Here is a 20,719-nt window from a genome sequence, read left to right on the forward strand (position 1 = left end):
AAATGCTGTGTACTGGCACACACACTCTCTTCCCAATTGCAGGCTTTGGCAAGCAGCCATGCTGAGTACATGCCCAGACTCCCTCTCTCAGCCCAGCATTAGGTATATAGAACATGACTGGGGTTCAAAACCATGGTGGGACACACCTGCAACTATGCTAAAACTATGTCAAGTTCTATTCACAATCCCCATAATCCAAACCAACCTGTCCTTGACCCATAGCCTAGAATATTACACATATAGAGTTTAGTCACTACCAATGACTAACACATTATTTCTTCCCTCTATATCCCTGCCTTGAGTACAGTCATTCCCATTTCTTGTATAACATCTCACCACTCCAATTGGTATTTCATATTGCAATTTAGTCATCCACTTTCCAGGAGAAAGAGCAAGAGATTCTCACATTTCTGTTAACCCATACCTATTCTTAGCCTTGTTCATGATGATGACTAACATTAAGATTATACATTAGAAAAGGATGTCAGAGAGATCATTGAGAGAAAGTTGATGTGATTGCTACTAACTAGCTATTTAAATAGTGTCTATTAAATAGCAATTAAATAGTGGCTATACTGGATATGATTGGATACTGATCACAGAACACATAGGAGATTATTCCCAGAAAAAACCTGATTTAAATATGATGTGAATAGTTTTTGCAGAAGGCATCGCATCTCAATGAAAGACAATTACAGTGTGTGACGCGCACGGAAATTGCGCTGAAATTGCAGTATAGCCTATTATTCTTATTAATAAAAGTGGGATTAGGAGAATTTCTCACCTCCGCAAAGAACGACCACGGTAAACCCCATTGTGCAGAGTAGAGCCATCTTCCCTTCCGGTGATTCAGAAACTTCCACACGTACAAAAAAGGGAAAAAAGGTGGGACGGCTCTGGTCCCTACCGACGCTCCCGAGGAAAGGTGCCACAACTTTGCGCACAACTTTTCTCTTGTCTCTTTCAATAATTAACAGGATACACGTTTTCCATTAATTACACATTTGATGTATCTCCTCAGTACAAGTGCTGAAAGCTGACGAAAGTCCTACAGTCAACAGCCATCCCTGGCACGACAGGTACCCAAACAGTGCGAAATGTCTTGGTGCTGAGGAGGGAACTGAGCAACTCCAGGGGAATAACGGTCCGTGCCAGTATCCAACCCTGATGCAATAAACTAGAATTTATCCTTAACTAATTTGTTGATTTAATAAATGTAAGATTTTAATGGCCCCCGGTTTAGAGAGTTACCGAGTGTAGGTTGTATTGACCGTTCACATGTGTGTCCGTTGCGCAGACTATGATTCCTACATCACCAGTTGAACCGCCCAACGCTGGTCTTTGACATAACACGAGAAACGGTGCGCCCATATTTTTCCGATTGGTGCATCAGTGCTCTCCACATCAGACCCTCGCGCGCTGCACCACGTTATATTTATTGGCCACCTGTATTGTAAAGAATAACTCATGAAAACTATCTTCAATTTAGAATTAATCAAACATAATTGTCATGTTATAACATTTTCCTCAATAGACCTAGTCCATTTTTCTTTTGCGCGTGGTAGACTACAGTCTATAGGATACGGCGAGGGTCCCAAACAATGCATATAATTCCTCCATAAGAATAATTTCCACGTTTTCAACAGATGTTCAGCGGGAAAATGCTATTGTCACAGTATAGGCTAAGATGTTATATCCGGCTAATGTGTCCAGCTAAATTCTGATAGAGTAATTAATTTATTTCACTCTCTGAGATTAATCAATATGATGGTTGGGCTATCATAAGATTCCATCATTCTTTTAATAGTTATACTTTTTGTGTGTACAATAAGTGAAGAAAGAGTTGAATTAATCTCGTGTTCCTCTCACCCACTCTGCAGCTATGGCAGTGAGTGAGTCATGATCAGCGCGCTCCCAGAGAAACCGAATGGGATGGAACGCTCGCAGGGCTGGATTGGCAAATCTTTAGTAGGAGGCTTCACTTGCAGGCAAATTGCACCGACCCCTACCATATGTAGGCTAATTGCCAACATCCTTGAAATTATTGCATTCATATGAATTAGTAGGCTATAAAATGTTATAGGGTTATGATGATAAGCTTCCAGCAGAAACACCTTTCTGCAAAACATTGCCTGTCATTTGCTAAGGCCCTGCAATAGAAAAAGCATGTGTTAAACAGATTGACATCCAGAAATGATCACTTTGCAATGGTTCCCTTCACCTCACCTCTCTGGTCATTTTGAGAATAATTATAAATTGTCATGACAACCCCTCTATTTTCCATCCTACATTATTTAGAGGCTATTCTCTCATCAATTCAACACAGATCAGCTATGACATACGCAAAATTAAGTCCTTGTAAAGTTGCATACAACCTGTTGGGTTGATCTCACAGTTTACAGTATGGAACCTTCATAAGAATCAACAGTGCCCCCTATAGGATCTATCATTTTACAGACATTGACATCAACCACTGGGAGCTGTCTTTTCCCTTAGATCACAAACAGAAGTCTTTTTGTTTCTTGTAATGCAGCTTATGTGGCAACAGTGGCATTATATGATTAAAGAGCATAGTTGAATCATGACTGCTAAAGAGACTGGAATGAAAGATTAAAAACAAGCTAACACATATTGTATTACAATTACATTCCATAGAAGAGAAAATATGTAAAGATTGTCTGGTCAATTTGATGAACAAACCCCATGACAATTACAACCAGTGGTTTAGCAGAGGGCCTACATCACACAGTATATCTCTCAGTAGGCTAAATGGAGTGTAAGTGGTTTTACTAAACATGAAACACAGGACCGTCACAGGAGGAATGATGTGTGTGTGTGAATTTGAGGGGGAAAGTTTTATTTTCTTTCCTATGCTCTCCCTCCCCTCTCATCCCTTCCATCTGCCCAGGGGCATGTACGTAAGTAGACTTAAGATGTTAAAAAAACTAGGCTTTCATTCATTGTTTGCACAAACAACTGAGTGGTTACCTTACATTGTTTTGTGTCCTCGGTCATAGCACTTTGAGAGATACATATTGTCCATTACTGTAATGGTCACCTCACATCAAGATAACTTTTGATCTGATAAACATAAATGGTTTGTAGTGGGAAATGGTTGTTGACTGTGAAATCACATCCAAAAATAGTGCTTGAGTAAAAGTCAAAAAGTATTTTGTTTTAAATATACTTAAGTAGCAAAAGTAAATGTAATTCCTAAAATATACTTAAGTATCAAAAGTAAATGTATTAATCTTTTCAAATACCTTATATTAGGCAAACCAGATGGCATGATATTTTTATTTTACGGATAGCCAGGGGCACACTCCAACACTCAGACATAATTTACAAACTAAGCATTTGTGTTTAGTGAGTCCGCCAGATCAGAGGCAGTAGGGATGACCAGGGATGTTCTCTTGATAAGTGTGTGAATTGGACCATTTTCCTTACCTGCTAAGCATTCAAAATGTAACGAGTATTTTTGGGATTCAGAGAAAATGTATGAAGTAACATTTTTATTATTTTCATTAGGAATGTAATGGAGGAAAAGTAGTCAAAAAATATAAATAGTAAAGTACAGATACCACTAACAACTACTTAAGTAGTATTTTAACTTAAGTACTTTACACCACTGACGAGTCTTTACATGTAAGGCAAGGTTACTCATCTTGCAAGCATAGTCAAAAAATAAATACACAGAGAAAGAAAGAAAGAAAGAAAGAAAGAGCACACACATGTAACAATGTACGCTGGGAGTCGGGAATCAAGAACAGGGAGTGCATTTAATGATAAATAAAACATGGAACAAAACAAGAGTAGCGTACAGACAGGAACAGAGTAACAGAATCAATAACGTCTGGGGAAGGAACCAAAGGGAGTGACATACAGTGGGGGAAAAAAGTATTTAGTCAGCCACCAATTGTGCAAGTTCTCCCACTTAAAAAGATGAGAGAGGCCTGTAATTTTCATCATAGGTACACATCAACTATGACAGACAAATTGAGAAATTTTTTCTCCAGAAAATCACATTGTAGGATTTTTAATGAATTTATTTGCAAATTATGGTGGAAAATAAGTATTTGGTCACCTACAAACAAGCAAGATTTCTGGCTCTCACAGACCTGTAACTTCTTCTTTAAGAGGCTCCTCTGTCCTCCACTCGTTACCTGTATTAATGGCACCTGTTTGAACTTGTTATCAATATAAAAGACACCTGTCCGCAACCTCAAACAGTCACACTCCAAACTCCACTATGGCCAAGACCAAAGAGCTGTCAAATGACACCAGAAACAAAATTGTAGACCTGCACCCGGCTGGGAAGACTGAATCTGCAATAGGTAAGCAGCTTGGTTTGAAGAAATCAACTGTGGGAGCAATTATTAGGAAATGGAAGACATACAAGACCAGTGATAATCTCCCTCGATCTGGGGCTCCACGCAAGATCTCACCCCGTGGGGTCAAAATGATCACAAGAACGGTGAGCAAAAATCCCAGAACCACACAGGGGGACCTAGTGAATGACCTGCAGAGAGCTGGGACCAAAGTAACAAAGCCTACCATCAGTAACACACTACGCCGCCAGGGACTCAAATCCTGCAGTGCCAGACGTGTCCCCCCTGCTTAAGCCAGTACATGTCCAGGCCCGTCTGAAGTTTGCTAGAGTGCATTTGGATGATCCAGAAGAGGATTGGGAGAATGTCATATGGTCAGATGAAACCAAAATATAACTTTTTGGTAAAAACTAAACTCGTCGTGTTTGGAGGACAAAGAATGCTGAGTTGCATCCAAAGAACACCATACCTACTGTGAAGCATGGGGGTGGAAACATCATGCTTTGGGGCTGTTTTTCTGCAAAGGGACCAGGACGACTGATCCGTGTAAAGGAAAGAATGAATGGGGCCATGTATAGTGAGATTTTGAGTGAAAACCTCCTTCCATCAGCAAGGGCATTGAATATGAAATGTGGCTGGGTCTTTCAGCATAACAATGATCCCAAACACACCGCCCGGGCAACTCTTTGGAGGGAGTTGAAAGTCTGTGTTGCCCAGCGACAGCCCCAAAACATCACTGCTCTAGAGGAGATCTGCATGGAGGAATGGGCCAAAATACCAGCAACAGTGTGTGAAAACCTTGTGAAGACTTACAGAAAACGTTTGACCACCTGTGTCATTGCCAACAAAGGGTATATAACAAAGTATTGAGAAACTTTTGTTATTGACCAAATACTTATTTTCCACCATAATTTGCAAATAAATTCATAAAAAATATTACAATGTGATTTTCTGGATTTTTAAAAATCATTTTGTCTGTCATAGTTGACGTGTACCTATGATGAAAATGACAGGCCTCTCTCATCTTTTTAAGTGGGAGAACTTGCACAATTGGTGGCTGACTAAATACTTTTTTTCCCCACTGTACGTGACAACACATAATAATTCCCTTACAGTGCCTTGCAAAAGTATTCATCCCCCTTGGCGTTTTTCCTATTTTGTTGCATTACAACCTGTAATTTAAATTGATATTTATTTGGATTTCATATAATGGACATACACAAAATAGTCCAAATTGGTGAAGTGAAATGAAAAAAATAACTTGTTTCAAAAACGTCTAAAAAAATTAATAAAGGAAAAGTGGTGCGTGCATATGTATTCACCCCCTTTGCTATGAAGACCCTAAATAAGATCTGGTGCAACCAATTACCTTCAGACGTCACATAATTAGTTAAATAAAGTCCACCTGTGTGCAATCTAAGTGCCACATGATCTCAGTATATACAGTGAGGGAAAAAAGTATTTGATCCCGTGCTGATTTTGTATGTTTGCCCACTGACAAAGACATGATCAGTCTATATTTTTAATGGTACGTTTATTTGAACAGTGAGAGACAGAATAACAACAACAAAAATCCAGAAAAACGTATGTCAAAAATGTTATAAATTGATTTGCATTTTATTGAGGGAAATAAGTATTTGACCCCTCTGCAAAACATGACTTAGTACTTGGTGGCAAAACCCTTGTTGGCAATTACAGAGGTCAGACGTTTCTTGTAATTGGCCACCAGGTTTGCACACATCTCAGAAGGGATTTTGTTCCACTCCTCTTTGCAGATCTTCTCCAAGTCATTAAGGTTTCGAGGCTGACGTTTGGCAACCCGAACCTTCAGCTCCCTCCACAGATTTTCTATGGGATTAAGGTCTGGAGACTGGCTAGGCCACTCCAGGACCTTAATGTGCTTCTTCTTGAGCCACTCCTTTGTTGCCTTGGCCGTGTGTTTTGGGTCATTGTCATGCTGGAATACCCATCCACGACCCATTTTCAATGCCCTGGCTGAGGGAAGGAGGTTCTCACCCAAGATTTGACGGTACATGGCCCCGTCCATCGTCCTTTTGATGCGGTGAAGTTGTCCTGTCCCCTTAGCAGAAAAACACCCCCAAAGCATAATGTTTCCACCTCCATGTTTGACGGTGGGGATGGTGTTCTTGGGGTCATAGGCAGCATTCCTCCTCCTCCAAACACAGCGAGTTGAGTTGATGCCAAAGAGCTTGATTTTGGTCTCATCTGACCACAACACCTTCACCCAGTTCTCCTCTGAATCATTCAGATGTTCATTGGCAAACTTCAGACGGCCCTGTATATGTGCTTTCTTGAGCAGGGGGACCTTGCGGGCGCTGCAGGATTTCAGTCCTTCATGGCGTAGTGTGTTACCAATTGTTTTATTGGTGACTATGGTCCCAGCTGCCTTGAGATCATTGACTAGATCCTCCCGTGTAGTTCTGGGCTGATTCCTCACCGTACTCATGATCATTGCAACTCCACGAGGTGAGATCTTGCATGGAGCCCCAGGCCGAGACAGATTGACAGTTCTTTTGTGTTTCTTCCATTTGCGAATAATCGCACCAACTGTTGTCACCTTCTCACCAAGCTGCTTGGCAATGGTCTTGTAGCCCATTCCAGCCTTGTGTAGGTCTACAATCTTGTCCCTATCATCCTTGGAGAGCTCTTTGGTCTTGGCCATGGTGGAGAGTTTGGAGTCTGATTGATTGATTGATTGATTGCTTCTGTGGACAGGTGTCTTTTATACAGGTAACAAGCTGAGATTAGGAGCACTATCTTTAAGAGTAAGCTCCTAATCTCAGCTCGTTACCTGTATAAAAGACACCTGGGAGCCAGAAATCTTTCTGATTGAGAGGGGGTCAAATACTTATGTCCCTTATTAAAATGCAAATCAATTTATAACATTTTTGACATGCGTTTTTCTGGATTTTTCTGGACTGATCATTTCTTTGTCAGTGGGCAAACGTACAAAATCAGCAGGGGATCAAATACTTTTTTCCCTCACTGTATACACCTGTTCTGAAAGGCCCCAGAGTCTGCAACACCACTAAGCAAGGGGCACCAACAAGCAAGCAGCACCATGAAGACCAAGGAGCTCTCCAAACAGGTCAGGGACAAAGTTGTGGAGAAGTACAGATCAGGGTTGGGTTATAAAAAATATCAGAAACTTTGAACATCCCACGGAGCACCATTAAATCCATTATTTAAAAAATAGAAAGAATATGGCACCACTACAAACCTGCCAAGAGAGTGCCGCCCACCAAACCTCATGGACCAGGCAAGGAGGGCATTAATCAGAGAGGCAACAAAGAGACCAAAGACAACCCTGAAAGAGCTGCAAAGCTCCACAGCTCCACATCGGAGATTGGATTATCTGTCTATAGTACCACTTTTAGCCGTACACTCCACAGAGCTGGGCTTTACGGAAGGTGGGCAGAAAAAAGCCATTGCTTAAAGAAAAAAATAAGCAAATGCCAAAAGGCATGTGGGAGACTCCCCAAACATATGGAAGAAGGTACTCTAGTCAGATGAGACTAAAATTGAGCTTTTTGGCCATCAAGGAAATCCAACACCTCTCATCACCCCAGAGAACACCATCATGGTGGTGGCAGCATCATGCTGTGGGGCTGTTTTTCATCGGCAGGGACTGGGAAACTGGTCAGAATTGAAGGAATGATGGATGGCGCTAAATACAGGGAAATTCTTGAGGGAAACCTGTTTCAGTCTTCCAGAGATTTGAGACTGGGACGGAGGTTCACCTTCCAGCAGGACAATGACCCTAAGCATACTGCTAAAGCAACACTCGAGTGGTTTAAGGGGAAACATTTAGATGTCTTGGAATGGCCTAGTCAAAGCCCAGACCTCAATCCAATTGAGAATCTGTGGTATGACTTAAAGATTGCTGTACACCAGCGGAACCCATCCAACTTGAAGGAGCTGGAGCAGTTTTGCCTTGAAGAATGGGCAAAATTCCCAGTGGCTAGATGTGCCAAGCTAATAGAGACATACCCCAAGAGACTTGCAGCTATAATTGCTGCAAAAGGTTGCTCTACAAAGTATTGACTCTGGGGGGGGTGAATAATTATGCACGTTTTTTTTGTCTTATTTCTTGTTTGTTTCACAATAAAAAATATTTTGCATCTTCAAAGTGGTAGGCATGTTGTGTAAATCAAATGATACAAACCCACAAAAAAATCAATTTTAATTCCAGGTTGTAAGGCAACAAAATCGGAAAAATGCCAAGGGGGGTGAATACTTTCTAAAGTCACTGTATATGCCAGTGCACTCTGCTGCCTGTGTGTCTGTACTCTGGCCTCTGTCTGCTAATGTCAGGTCCAGAAATTAACATTTATCAGTCTCTGAGTAAGACCTTTCCCCGCGAGGGGAGAGTGACGTCTTACCTGCACTGCTCTTTTCCCTCCACCACTCTATGTTCTCTCACACTCAGTCATTATAATGGCAGGCAGTCGGAGGGAGAGCTCAGATCAAGGCTAAACTGTCACCAGCAGTCATTACCTACTGTAAGACAGGTAACCTTGAGTATATGGTGTAAACACCGCCTCCATTACATCTAATGTGTGGGTGTAAACAATGTAGGCCCCCCCCCCAAAATAAAATAAATCCCCCTCCTCATCAATGTGATTTTATTCCTGCATCTGGATCTGGAAAATGCTGAGTGGTAAGACCCTGCTGGCAATAGGTAAATATGTTGAATTTAAGTGGACAGACATCTTATTATGTCATTGATGTAACAGCTTGAGACTCCCATACCACCTCCCATTGAAGGGCATTAGCTTTGGCAGAGGGATGCAGGGATCATAAGCACATTCATAGGCTACCTCTAGAGTGGCCAACTACTGTGGGTTAAAGAGCAGTACTGATGGATAGATAAGTCACAAGGACACATTATGCCATCAGAGGCTGAAAGAACCAAAGCTGATATTACTGACATGATAGTGTTCCTGCATTATGAATACAAATCACTGGCACTCGTAAGACATTCTTTGAGAAAAAAATATTCAATTTTATTTGGAACGGAAAGCCAGACAAAATTAAAAGAGCATATTTATATAATGAATATGAATTCGGAGGACAGAAATTATTAAATATTAAAGCATTAGACCTATCACTAAAATCTTCAGTCATCCAAAAGTTATACTTAAATCCGAACTGGTTCTCAAGCAAATTAGTAAGATTGTCTCACCCACTGTTCAAGAAAGGCCTTTTTCCCTTTATTCAGATTACAACCTCTCACTTTCAGTTATTTGAAAAGGAAATAATCTCCCAAATGTCACTATTTCTAAAACAAGCCATAGAAAGTTGGTTGCAATTTCAATTTAATCCTCCAGAAACGACAGAACAAATAATGCAACAAATATTGTGGTTAAATTCAAATATACTAATTGACAAAAACCTTTATTTTTTGACAGAATGTTTAAAAAAGGTATAATCTTCGTAAATGATATCATCTGTAGGACTGGTGGAGTTATGTCGCACATGCAGCTAACAAAAGCATATGGAAATGTCTGCTCTACCCAAAATTACAACCAAATAATTGCAGCCTTACCGCAAAAGTGGAAGAGGAAAGTTGAAGGGGGAGAAAGTAAGGAACTTGTCTGTCGGCCTTGCATTAAAGAACATAATTGGTTAAGGAAAACTGTGATAAATAAAAAAGTATATCAGTTTCACTTAAGGACCAAAGGATTGACAGCCGTCCCATATAGATTGCAAAATAGTTGGGAAGAGATCTTTGACGTACCGATCCCATGGCATAGTGTTTATGAACTGACACGCAAAACGACACCGGATTCAAAAATTAGAATCTTTCAATTTAAATTATTATATAAAATTCTTGCTACCAATAGAATGTTATTTATATGGGGGATACAATCTTCCCAGCTCTGCAGATTTTGCTGTGAAGAGATAGAATCATTAGATCATTTGTTTTGGTTCTGTCCATTTGTAGCTTGTTTTTGGACACAGGTCCAGGAATGGCTAAAGGATTGCAATATTTACCTGGAACTAACCTTGCAGATAGCATTACTGGGTGATCTGAAAAGTCATAGTCAATCAATCAATAATATAATAATACTTTTAGCAAAAATGTTTATTTTTAATTCACAATCTGTAGAAGCAATGAGAATAGAAAGGTTCAGAACTTTTGTAAAACATCACAGTACGGTTGAAATATATATGGCAAATAGAAATCCTATATGGATGGTGTTAAGAGATAGATGGGAGGTATTGAATAGAGTTGAAGGATGGGACTAATAACAAATAACAACAAATAATAACAAAGATAGCTAATAATGTAAGCATACTGTGTCCATAATAAGTATATAGGTTGTATGTTGGGAGCTTTTGGGAAAGAGCACAGTTAGAAAGATATGGCATTTAGAAGCAAACCGGATGGACATCATGAAAATGATCGGAGAGGTTGAGAGTAGAAGAAGTTCAGGAGCAAAAAAACAAATATATATATATATATATATATATATATATATATATATATATATATATATATATATATATATATATATATATATATATATATATATATATATAAAGTATTGTAAAATTAACTCTGTCCATAAGGTGTAGATAGTAAGTATAGACCGGAAGTAGAGGCCTGGGCGTTGTTGTTCACTAATTTACTCCAAGTAGGGAAAGGATGGTGGGGTTGAAAAGTAATAAAGGGGAATATATATTTAAAAAATAAAAAATAAACATGGGGGATTGGAAGTGATGCAGACAATTACATTGATAGAAGATACAATCTATCTGCAATATTAAGCTGATCCATCCCCCCCCCAAAATAAAATAAATAAATAAATAAATAAATAAATAAGACATTCTTTCATTTTGTTCCTGCCAAAAAGCTCTTTACCGGGAGGTAAAAAATGAACAGTATGCCAGGACGGGCAGACAGCTTTTTGAACAGGTAGATTATATCTGAATTAGAGGCACGATCAAAGACTGGAGACAACGCAAACGTTAATTAGTTTGAGCCATATTGACGTTTATACCCAGAGACGCACCTTTACCATGCCACAGCATAATCATGCAAATGATCATCAGTGTGGAATCAGGAAGTACGGTAATAATGGCCATTTGTTGTTTTGCCCATTTCACCATCATCCCAGGGAGTCTGCTCACTCGTGTTGATGGACACACACGTAGAGCACTAACCTAATTAAGGCCAGCAGGACTCTAAGCAAAGGAATATGTTGTTGTTTTTTTGCCACCATGTAAAAATAACTAACCCTAATGGCATAAGCTAATTAATATGGTGGCCCTGCATCTAGAGTTTAATGTGTGTCTGGCCTATAGGGCTCTGGCTTTGTCTCTCAAAATGAGAGAAAGTGGTTTTATTAACAGCACTTATAAAGGTGTGTTTTAGTGAAGAGAAAATACTAATCACCACTATAATTTAAGCCTCAATATTAGCATTGATGAATCATGTGGCCAGACTTGTTCCCTACAGGCTGAGACGTTGCCAGACAGTTTCAATTAAAAATGGCCGATGAATCATTGTCATGAAGTCAATCTCTGAGTCATTAAAGGAAGCCCTGCCATTAGTACTTTTATGACATAAAGCATCACCAGCCATTCATCTGAGAGTCATTAGCATGCCCATCACATCACACACACAGTTACGAAGCCTCTCCAATGGTGAGGGGTGGACAGCTACCTGTCATGTGAATTGATAACCCTTACAAATGCCATAACTGTCAGTCCGTTCAAGACAGTGGATTAATACCCCTGACACATTTGAAAATATTTCATTTTCGGCTGTATTGGCTAAAACAACAATGCCCATTTCTCTTCTTGTAAATGTGCATAGAGGTGCTGGGAATGCCAATGGTCCAGAGGCAAAGCTGCAGGAAAATGTTTGAGTTGGGGGTGCACGCATCTGTAATCGCATTTGTGTAGTGGCATACAGTTGAGCAGAGGCATTTTTAGGATTTCCACAAGTAGATTTTTTTTTAGCAGCGTCCGATTTTTTTGGTGCCTTTTATAAACGCATTTCATGCAATTCTACGTCATTTACATGACAGAAGACATTAGCAGAATCTTTTCCTCTTGAATGATAGGGAAACATTTTAATTTCCGCCTAAACAGACATACCCAAACGTAATTATTTTTCATGAGATGGCCATAAACAATGACTGGTAATGTTGCATTGTTTTAGAAAGGTCTGGAACACAACTTTGTGGTAATTTGTTTAATAAATTGCTGAAGTGTACTCACTTTTGAGGACGCAAGCTCAAGTACAGATAGTTCAAATATTATGAAAATATGAAGACATTTTTTTTTCCTATTCAACAAAATAGGAGCAATAGCGCTTTAAATTACTGAAATGCTTTCTAAATATAGTAACAATCAAATTTTTAATGATTTAGTATACGATTTTGCCTTTCTTATAACTGTAAAATGAATATAATCATACTTAGTGACAGTAAAATATTGGCACTATTTCATAACTGATGACAGAGAATCTTCTCCTTAACGTCCACTGAGCGGCGCAGAGACACCATTCAAATGCGTGCAGACTCGTTACAACTTCAGTTTTAAGCATTTTGTCCGTCTGTCTCCAAGAGAAAGTGGTCTTGTTTAAATTCGATGAAATTATTTAGTATTTTTTCTTATTGCGAGATCTAAATCCAGCTGAGAATATCACAGCGAGATTAAACTACAACTGGTGGATTCGCTAGACTGTCACCTTTCATATGCCATCTCCCCAACTTGGCGCCGTCACCCAGAGGAAGAGCAAATACAGTATATAATTTGTCTGGATAGGCCAGAAAATTTGACACATCACTCCCTATGCAAATGTGAGGTCTGAAACCTGACACTTCAAGTCAGTTCCGCTGAGAGAGTGGGAGCAGAGAGCAGACAGATGGGGCTTTCTGGCACTATAAGGCACTGGACACTATAACGTTCACAGAGCGCTTTCTACACCAAAATGTAAGTCGGAACCGGTCCAGAACCTCCCATATAGGAGACTTAACATCTATGATTAATACCACATAAATGACCAAAATGAGTGGCTACTCTGACACTGACAAACAGATCAATAAAAACTACCTGGTTTTGAATGCACAATAGCCCAGGCCAATGAAAAGACACACTGTACTATATTACTATATAGTTTGTAAGGGAATCAACTCTTACAAGAGCAGCAAGTATATTTGTTGATTCAATAAGTATTTGTTGGTAATGCCTTGTGTGGCATCTTAGATGCTGGGTTCTTTACTGATGACTCCGAGACTTCGCTAATTGTAAAACAACAGAATACGTTTATCTCACATTCACACAGGTAACACAGCTAGTCATCACTCTTTGCTGCTTCAGCCCTACTAACGCTACTGCCTTCCCAGGTGACCCCATTGCCTCTCATTAGCCAATCACACTCTTTGGAGGGCAGTAACCCAATTACTATTTGTTCATTCAAATCATAACCCTCTTCGGAATGAATATGATTGGTTATTCTGAACAATAATGTTTCCAATACACCACACCTTGCTAGGGCAATTTAATTTAAGTGCTTTATTTTACCTAGTAGCCTAGTTAATCATTGCTGTTTGAACTGTCTGATTGCTCAGTACTTGTGACTGTTCTTGTGGACTTGGATTAGTTTCAGGCCAAGTTGTGTAATAGCCCTTGGTAACTGTTGGGTGTTTTAAGAGGGAGTGGCCTTACCTGTCTTCCCTGACTATTTATGGAGCCTTACTTGGCCGCAGTCTTAGTGCGTCATCTACAGTATAATTTGCAAGGGGATCAACTCTTAAAAGAGCAGCAAGTATATGTTTTGATTCAATAAGTATCTGTTGGTATTGCCTTGCTAGGGCAATTTAATTTAAGTGCTTTCTTTTACCTAGTAGCCTAGTTAATCATTGCTGTTTGAACTGTCTGATTGCTCTGTACTTGTGACTGTCGTTGTGGACTATTTGTGTAACAGTCTTGCTAAGTTGTGGGGGAGTTGTATTTTAGGGAGTTTTCTTCACCTCTGCCAGGCATTCAGCAATCAGTGCGGGAGGTGTGTCTTTCACCTTTATTAGGCATTTAGTGCTAGTACTTCAGTCTCCAATGTTTTTTTCAGTGGTAGCTGTAAGCGGCGGTATTGTCAAGCGACGGTGTTGTCACCAAAACGAAGACTGTTGCCGAAACAAAGACGTTCTGCCGAGTTGTTCGAGGAAGGAAAGAGAGGAAAGTTCCACACCACCCTCTCACTTGAATATATTACCTAGTTATTTTCTGATTATCTCATTTTGCTCTTTTGTAGCTTTGGCAAGTATGTGTGTGTTTCCCATCCCAGTTCGCTCCTCTACCTGTAGGTTTTACAGACACTCCCCACCACGTGGCTGCTACCCTTCTAATGTTGTGGACCCTGCGCGCACAACCCATGTGGACCTTCTAGTCTCCGACAGTGTTTGGAACTGCCAATCTGCGGTCCAAAAGGCCGAGTTCATCTCTGCCTATGTTGCCCTTCAGTCCCTACACTTTCTGGCCCTGACAGACAAATGGATTTCCCCAAAGAACCCTGCTCCTCCAGCTGCTCTCTCGTCATCTGACTATGTGTTCTCTCATAGTCCGAGAACATCTGGTCGTCGCGGTGGTGCCACAGGGCTACTCATTTCTCCTAAGTGGAGATTTTCTCTTCTCCCTCTCTCATTTGAATTCCATGCTGTCACTGTCACTTGTCCACTCAAGTTTAACATTGTTGTCATCTATCGCCCACCAGGTTCCCTTGGAGAGTTCCTCAATGAGATTGACACCTTGATAAGCTCATTTCTCAATGATGGCTCACCACTCATCGTACTGGGTGACTTTAACCTCCCGACGCCGGACTTCAATTTATTATTTCCATCTCTTTCTTTCTTTCCACTCCTTTCCTCTTTTGACCTCACCCTTTCCCAGTCACCTCCTACTCACAAGGCAGGCAATACGCTTGAACTCATCTTCACTAGAGGCTGTTTGCCTACGCATCTCACTGCAACCCCCCTCCATGTCGCTGATCACTACTTTGTTTCCTTTTCTCTCCATCTCTCCTCCAACGATACCCACTCAGCCTCTACCCAAATGGTCATGCACTGCCGCAATCTTCGCACTCTCTCTCCCCCTACCCTCTTCTATCCTATCCTCTCTTCCTTCTGCTAAATCCTTCTCCTGACACTGCCTCTTCGACCCTACTTTCCTCCTTTTCTGCATCCCTTGACTCTCACTGTCCCCTTTCCTCCCAACCTTCCCCTCCCGCTCCGTGGCTGAGTGACTCACTGCGTGCTAACAGAACAGGGCTTCGGGCAGCTGAGCGGAAATGGAGGAAAACTAAACTTCCGGAGGACCTAGCATCCTTCCACTCCCTCCTCTCTACCGTCTCTTCCTCTATATCCACTGCTAAAGCCACTTTCTATTGCTCTAAATTTCAAGCTTCTGCCTCCAACCTTGGGAAACTCTTCTCCACTTTCTCCTCCCTCCTTAATCCTCCACCTCCTTCCCCTCTCTCCTCCCTATCTGCGGATGACTTTGTCAACCACTTTGAAAAAAAGGTTGATGACATCCGCTCCTCTTTCACTCAGCCTACTGAGTCCACTGGTTCCACTCACACAGAACTACCATACGCCTTGACCTCTTTCTCCCCTCTCTCCCCGGGTGAAATCCTGTGACTAGTGATGTCCGGCCGCCCGACAACCTGCCCACTTGACCCTATCCCGTCCTCACTTCTCCAGACCATCTCTGGAGACTTTCTCCCATTCCTCACTTCCCTCATCAACTCCTCCCTGACCACTGGCTGCGTCCCCTCTGACTTCAAGATGGCCAGAGTCGCTCCCCTCCTCAAGAAACTAACACTCGACCCCTCTGACGTCAAAAACTACAAAAAACCTTTCTTTTCTTTCCAAAACACTTGAGCATGCTGTCTCTGACCAACTCTCTTGTTGTCTCTCTCAGAATGATCTTCTTGACCCTAACCAGTCAGGCTTCAAGGCGGCTCACTTAACTGAGACCGCTCTCCTCTGTGTCACAAAGTCTATCCGCTCAGCTAAAACTGACTCTCTCTCCTCTGTTCTCATCCTCCGAGTTCTATCCGCTGCCTTTGATACTGTGAACCATCAGATCCTCCTCTCCACCCTCTCAGGGTTGGGCGTCTCAGGCTATGCACACTCCTGGATTGCATCCTACCTGGCAGGTCACTCCTAAAGGTGGCGTGGAGAGGATCTGTGCTCAGTAGTGATCATACTCTCACCACTGGTGTCTCTCAGAGCTCGGTTCTAGGCCCTCTCCTCTTTCTCTTTACACTAAGTCACTCGGCTCTGTCATATCCTCACATGGTCTCTCCTATCATTGCTATGCGAATGACACTCAACTACTCTTCTCTTTCCCCCCTTCTGACACCCAGGTGGCGAAATGCATCTCTGCGTGCCTGGCAGACATCTCAGCTTGGATGTCGGCCCACCACCTCAAGCTCAACCTCGACCAAAATGGAGCTGCTCTTCCTTCCGGGAAAGGCCTGCCCGCTCCAAGACCTCTCCATCACGGTTGACAATGCCACGGTGTCCCCCTCCCAGAGTGCAGAGAACCTTGGTGTGACCCTTGACAACACCCTGTTGTTCTCTGCAAACATCAAAGCAGTGACTCACTCCTGCAGGTTCATGCTCTACAACAACCGTAGAGTACGACCTTTCTTCACACAGGAAGCGGCGCATGTCCTAATCCAGGCACTTGTCATCTCCCGTCTAGACTATTGCAACTCTCTGTTGGATCGGCTCCCTGCTTGTGCCATCAAACCCCTGCAACTTATCCAGAATGCCGCAGCCCGCCTGGTGTTCAACCTTCCTAAGTTCTCCCAAATCACCCCGCTCCTCTGCACACTACACTGGCTTCCAGTCAAAGCTTGCATTATCTTCAAGAACCTGGTGCTTGCCTATGGAGCAGCAAGGGGAACTGCACCTCCCTACCTTCAGGCTATGCTCAAACCCTACATCCCAACCTGAGCACTCTGTTCCGCCACCTCTGGTCTCTTGGCCCTCCCACCCCTATGGGAGGGCAGCTCCCGCTCAGCCCAGTCAAAGCTCTTCTCTGTCCAGGCACCCCAATGGTGGAACAAGCTTCCCCTTAAAGTCAGGACAGCGGAGTCCCTGCCCATCTTTCGAAATCATCTGAAACCCTTTGAAGAGTATCTTAAATAACTCTCACGGCGCCTCCAAAAAAAATAAAAATAATAACTTTGCTGATAAATGCTTTGTTGAGGGAAAGTGTACTTGATACGATTGTGATGTGTTGTTGTCTCACCTAGCTATCTTAAGATGTGTCTGCAAACTGATTAAAACGTTGTTTTTTAAAATTATATTATAAACTACAGGAGGCTAGTAAATAAACTTTCCAGTGGCACTGACTCACACAGTTATGAAGATGAAGGCTTCTCACCAGTAATGGCTGACCGTGCTCGTACCACAGCCTATTTCAAGATAAATTACTTTGAAAAACAGTGCTGTTCGCTCAAAATTGGGAGTTGTTGAGAAAAAATTTAAGCTTCTACAGACAGATTAGTCTTCTCTTTTCAGGATTAGGCATTTGCTTTCCAAACTGTACGTTTTTCCCGCAATTGTATTCCATCGACCCTGGTTTTGTGCTTATAAACCAGGGTCGCTACAGTATTTTGAAATTTGCAAACAAAAACAAACTGACAGCCACAACCAACCGTAGAAATATAATCAATAGATGGCAGTTCCCATTCAAGTCAGGACTGGCAGCCATTGCTAGTGTACCCATTAGTTTAACAGTCAAATTGCCAGGGTTAGATGTTCCAAAACCCTTCTATGGATTATGTGTCTATGGCCACAACCCAACAAGCTGTTAGGCTGTATAAGCTGTATATTTGGGCTGCATGCTGCTCAAAATGCGGCCTTCCCAACTGTATGTGCTTGTGAAAACATAATCCACAGCTAATTTTTAGAAGCTATTGATCCTTTGTTTTCAGACAGGAGTAATATAATTTTTGGCCAAAAATATCTTTTTTTAAGAATTTGGGTAAAATTATTTCAATTTATTAGAAGGTGCAGCAGCACCTCCAGCACTCGTATTCGGCTCCTTTTCAACCTTGACACAAGGGGATTAGCCTGTGTATGGGTGCAGTGCTCTGGGGCCTCATTTATAACCGTTGGGTAAATTTTACTCTAAATGCAGTATCTGCGTACACCATAAAGATTTATAAACTTGGCGCAAGCCATACATAAGCAGTTTTCCGTTATAAATCAGACCTGTCGTAAAACTGTGCGCATGAACAAGCATTATATAACTCTGACTGAAAAATGCCAATCATTCACCTTTTATGGTGCCAATAACGCTGTTATTTGCTGTAAACTTGGAAGACAGCATCTAAAGGAAATAGCAATGGTGAACTTGATTAAATGGTTTTGGAGATGTTGGCAGAATGTTTTCTTTTACATTTGCTGTAGCATATCTGACCTTGTCTGAAAGACAAAAACAATTGCAAACTATTTTGGACCTGTAAACAGATCGTTTGAATTCAATAATGTTTTGCATTTACTTTTTCCCGAACCTGCACTGCCCACGAATTTCAAAACATTATCTACTCTGAAAATTGTTTAAACTACAGTAGGCCTACTTACATTGGTAGCTTATTCGCTTCAATGCAAAATAAGTGTCGTTTCACCTGTTAAATTCTGCTGTATATTATAAACCTTTTCTGATGAATAGATAAAAAACTTGACATTATAATAGATATCTAATACCTGTAGGCCCAATTAAATGAGAGATGCTCATGGTAATTTGCTGTATGGCTACTTCGGGAATATGAACACATAATGGTGAGAAAAGGTTAGGAATTTATTCTGCAATGTTTATGATATACACTGAACAATAATATAAACGCAACATGCAACAATTTCTTTGATTTTACTGAGTTACAGTTCATATAAGGAAATCAGTCAATTGAAATAAATTCATTAGGCCCTAATCTATGGATTTCACATGACTGAGAATACAGATATGCATCTGTTGGTCACAGATACCTTAAAAAAAAGGTAGGGGCGTGGATCAGAAAAACGGTCAGTATCTGGTGTGGCCACCATTTGCCTCATGCAGCGTGACACATCTCCTTCACATAGAGTTGATCAGGCTGTTGATTGTGGCCTGTGGAATGTTGTCCCACTCCTCTTCAATGGCTGGGCGAAGTTGCTGGAATTTGGCGGGAACTGGAACACACTGTAATACACGTTGATCCAGAGCATCCCAAACATGCTCAATGGGTGACATGTCTGGTGAGTATGCAGGCCATGGAAGAACTGGGACATTTTCAAATTCCAGGAATTGTGTACAGATCCTTACAACATGGGGCCGTGCATTGTCATGCTGAAACATGAGGTGATGGTGGCGGACGAATGGCACAACAATGGGCCTCAGGATCTCGTCACGGTATCTCTGTGCATTCAAATTGCCATCGATAAAATGCAATTGTGTTCGTTGTCCGTAGCTTATGCCTGCCTATACCATAACCCCACCGCCACCATGGGGCACTCTGTTCACAACATTGACATCAGCAAACCGCTCTCCCACACAACACTGTCTGCCATCTGCCCGGTACAGTTGAAACTGGGATTCATCCTTGAAGAGCACACTTCTCCAGCGTGCCAGTGGCCATCGAAGGTGAGCATTTGCGCACTGAAGTCGGTTACGACGCCAAACTGCAGTTAGGTCAAGACCCTGTTGAGGACAACAAACACGCAGATGAGCTTCCCTGAAACATTTTCTGAGAGTTTGTGTCAGTTGCGCAAACCCACAGTTCCATCAGCTGTCCGGGTGGCTGGTCTCAGATTATCCCACAGGTGAAGAAGCCGAATGTGGAGGTCCTGGGCTGGCGTGGTTACGCGTGGTCTATGGTTGTGAGGCAGGTTGGACGTACTGCCAAATCTTCTAAAATGACATTGGAGGCAGCTTATGGTAGAAAAATTAACATTCAATTCTCTGGCAACAGCTCTGGTGGACGTTCCTGCAGTCAGCATGCCAATTGCACGTTCCCTCAAAAACTTGAGACATCTGTGGCATTTTGTTGTGTGACAAAACTGCACATTTTAGAGTGGCTTTTTACTGTCTCCAGCACAAGGTGCACCATGCTGTTTAATCATTTACATTTACATTTTAGTCATTTAGCAGACGCTCTTATACAGAGTGACTTACAGTTAGTGAGTGCATACATTTTTCATAATCATAATATTTTTCATAATCAGCTTCTTAATATGCCACACCTGTCAAGTAGATTATCTTGGCAAAGAAGAAATGTTCACTAACAGGGATGTAAACAAATTAGTGCACAAAATCAGAAAGAAATAAGCTTTTTTGTGCATATGGAAAATGTATAGGATCTTTTA

At 41.5% G+C, this 20,719-nt stretch overlaps 1 protein-coding gene across 1 annotated transcript in view; it reads right to left on the bottom strand.

Annotated features, from left to right (window-relative positions):
* Window positions 1-1,285, bottom strand: part of LOC123492680 (transmembrane protein 132C-like) — a 57,483-nt gene extending 56,198 nt beyond the window's left edge. Inside the window, exon 1 of the mRNA XM_045225458.1 lies at window positions 785-1,285. Coding sequence (XP_045081393.1) covers window positions 785-833 — 49 coding nt within the window. The 5' untranslated portion in view covers window positions 834-1,285. The remainder of the gene's footprint in view (window positions 1-784) is intronic.
* Between the last annotated feature and the right edge of the window lie 19,434 nt (window positions 1,286-20,719).

Source organism: Coregonus clupeaformis, chromosome 15, assembly GCF_020615455.1.
Source record: "Coregonus clupeaformis isolate EN_2021a chromosome 15, ASM2061545v1, whole genome shotgun sequence".
In the NCBI taxonomy this organism is placed as follows: domain Eukaryota; kingdom Metazoa; phylum Chordata; class Actinopteri; order Salmoniformes; family Salmonidae; genus Coregonus; species Coregonus clupeaformis.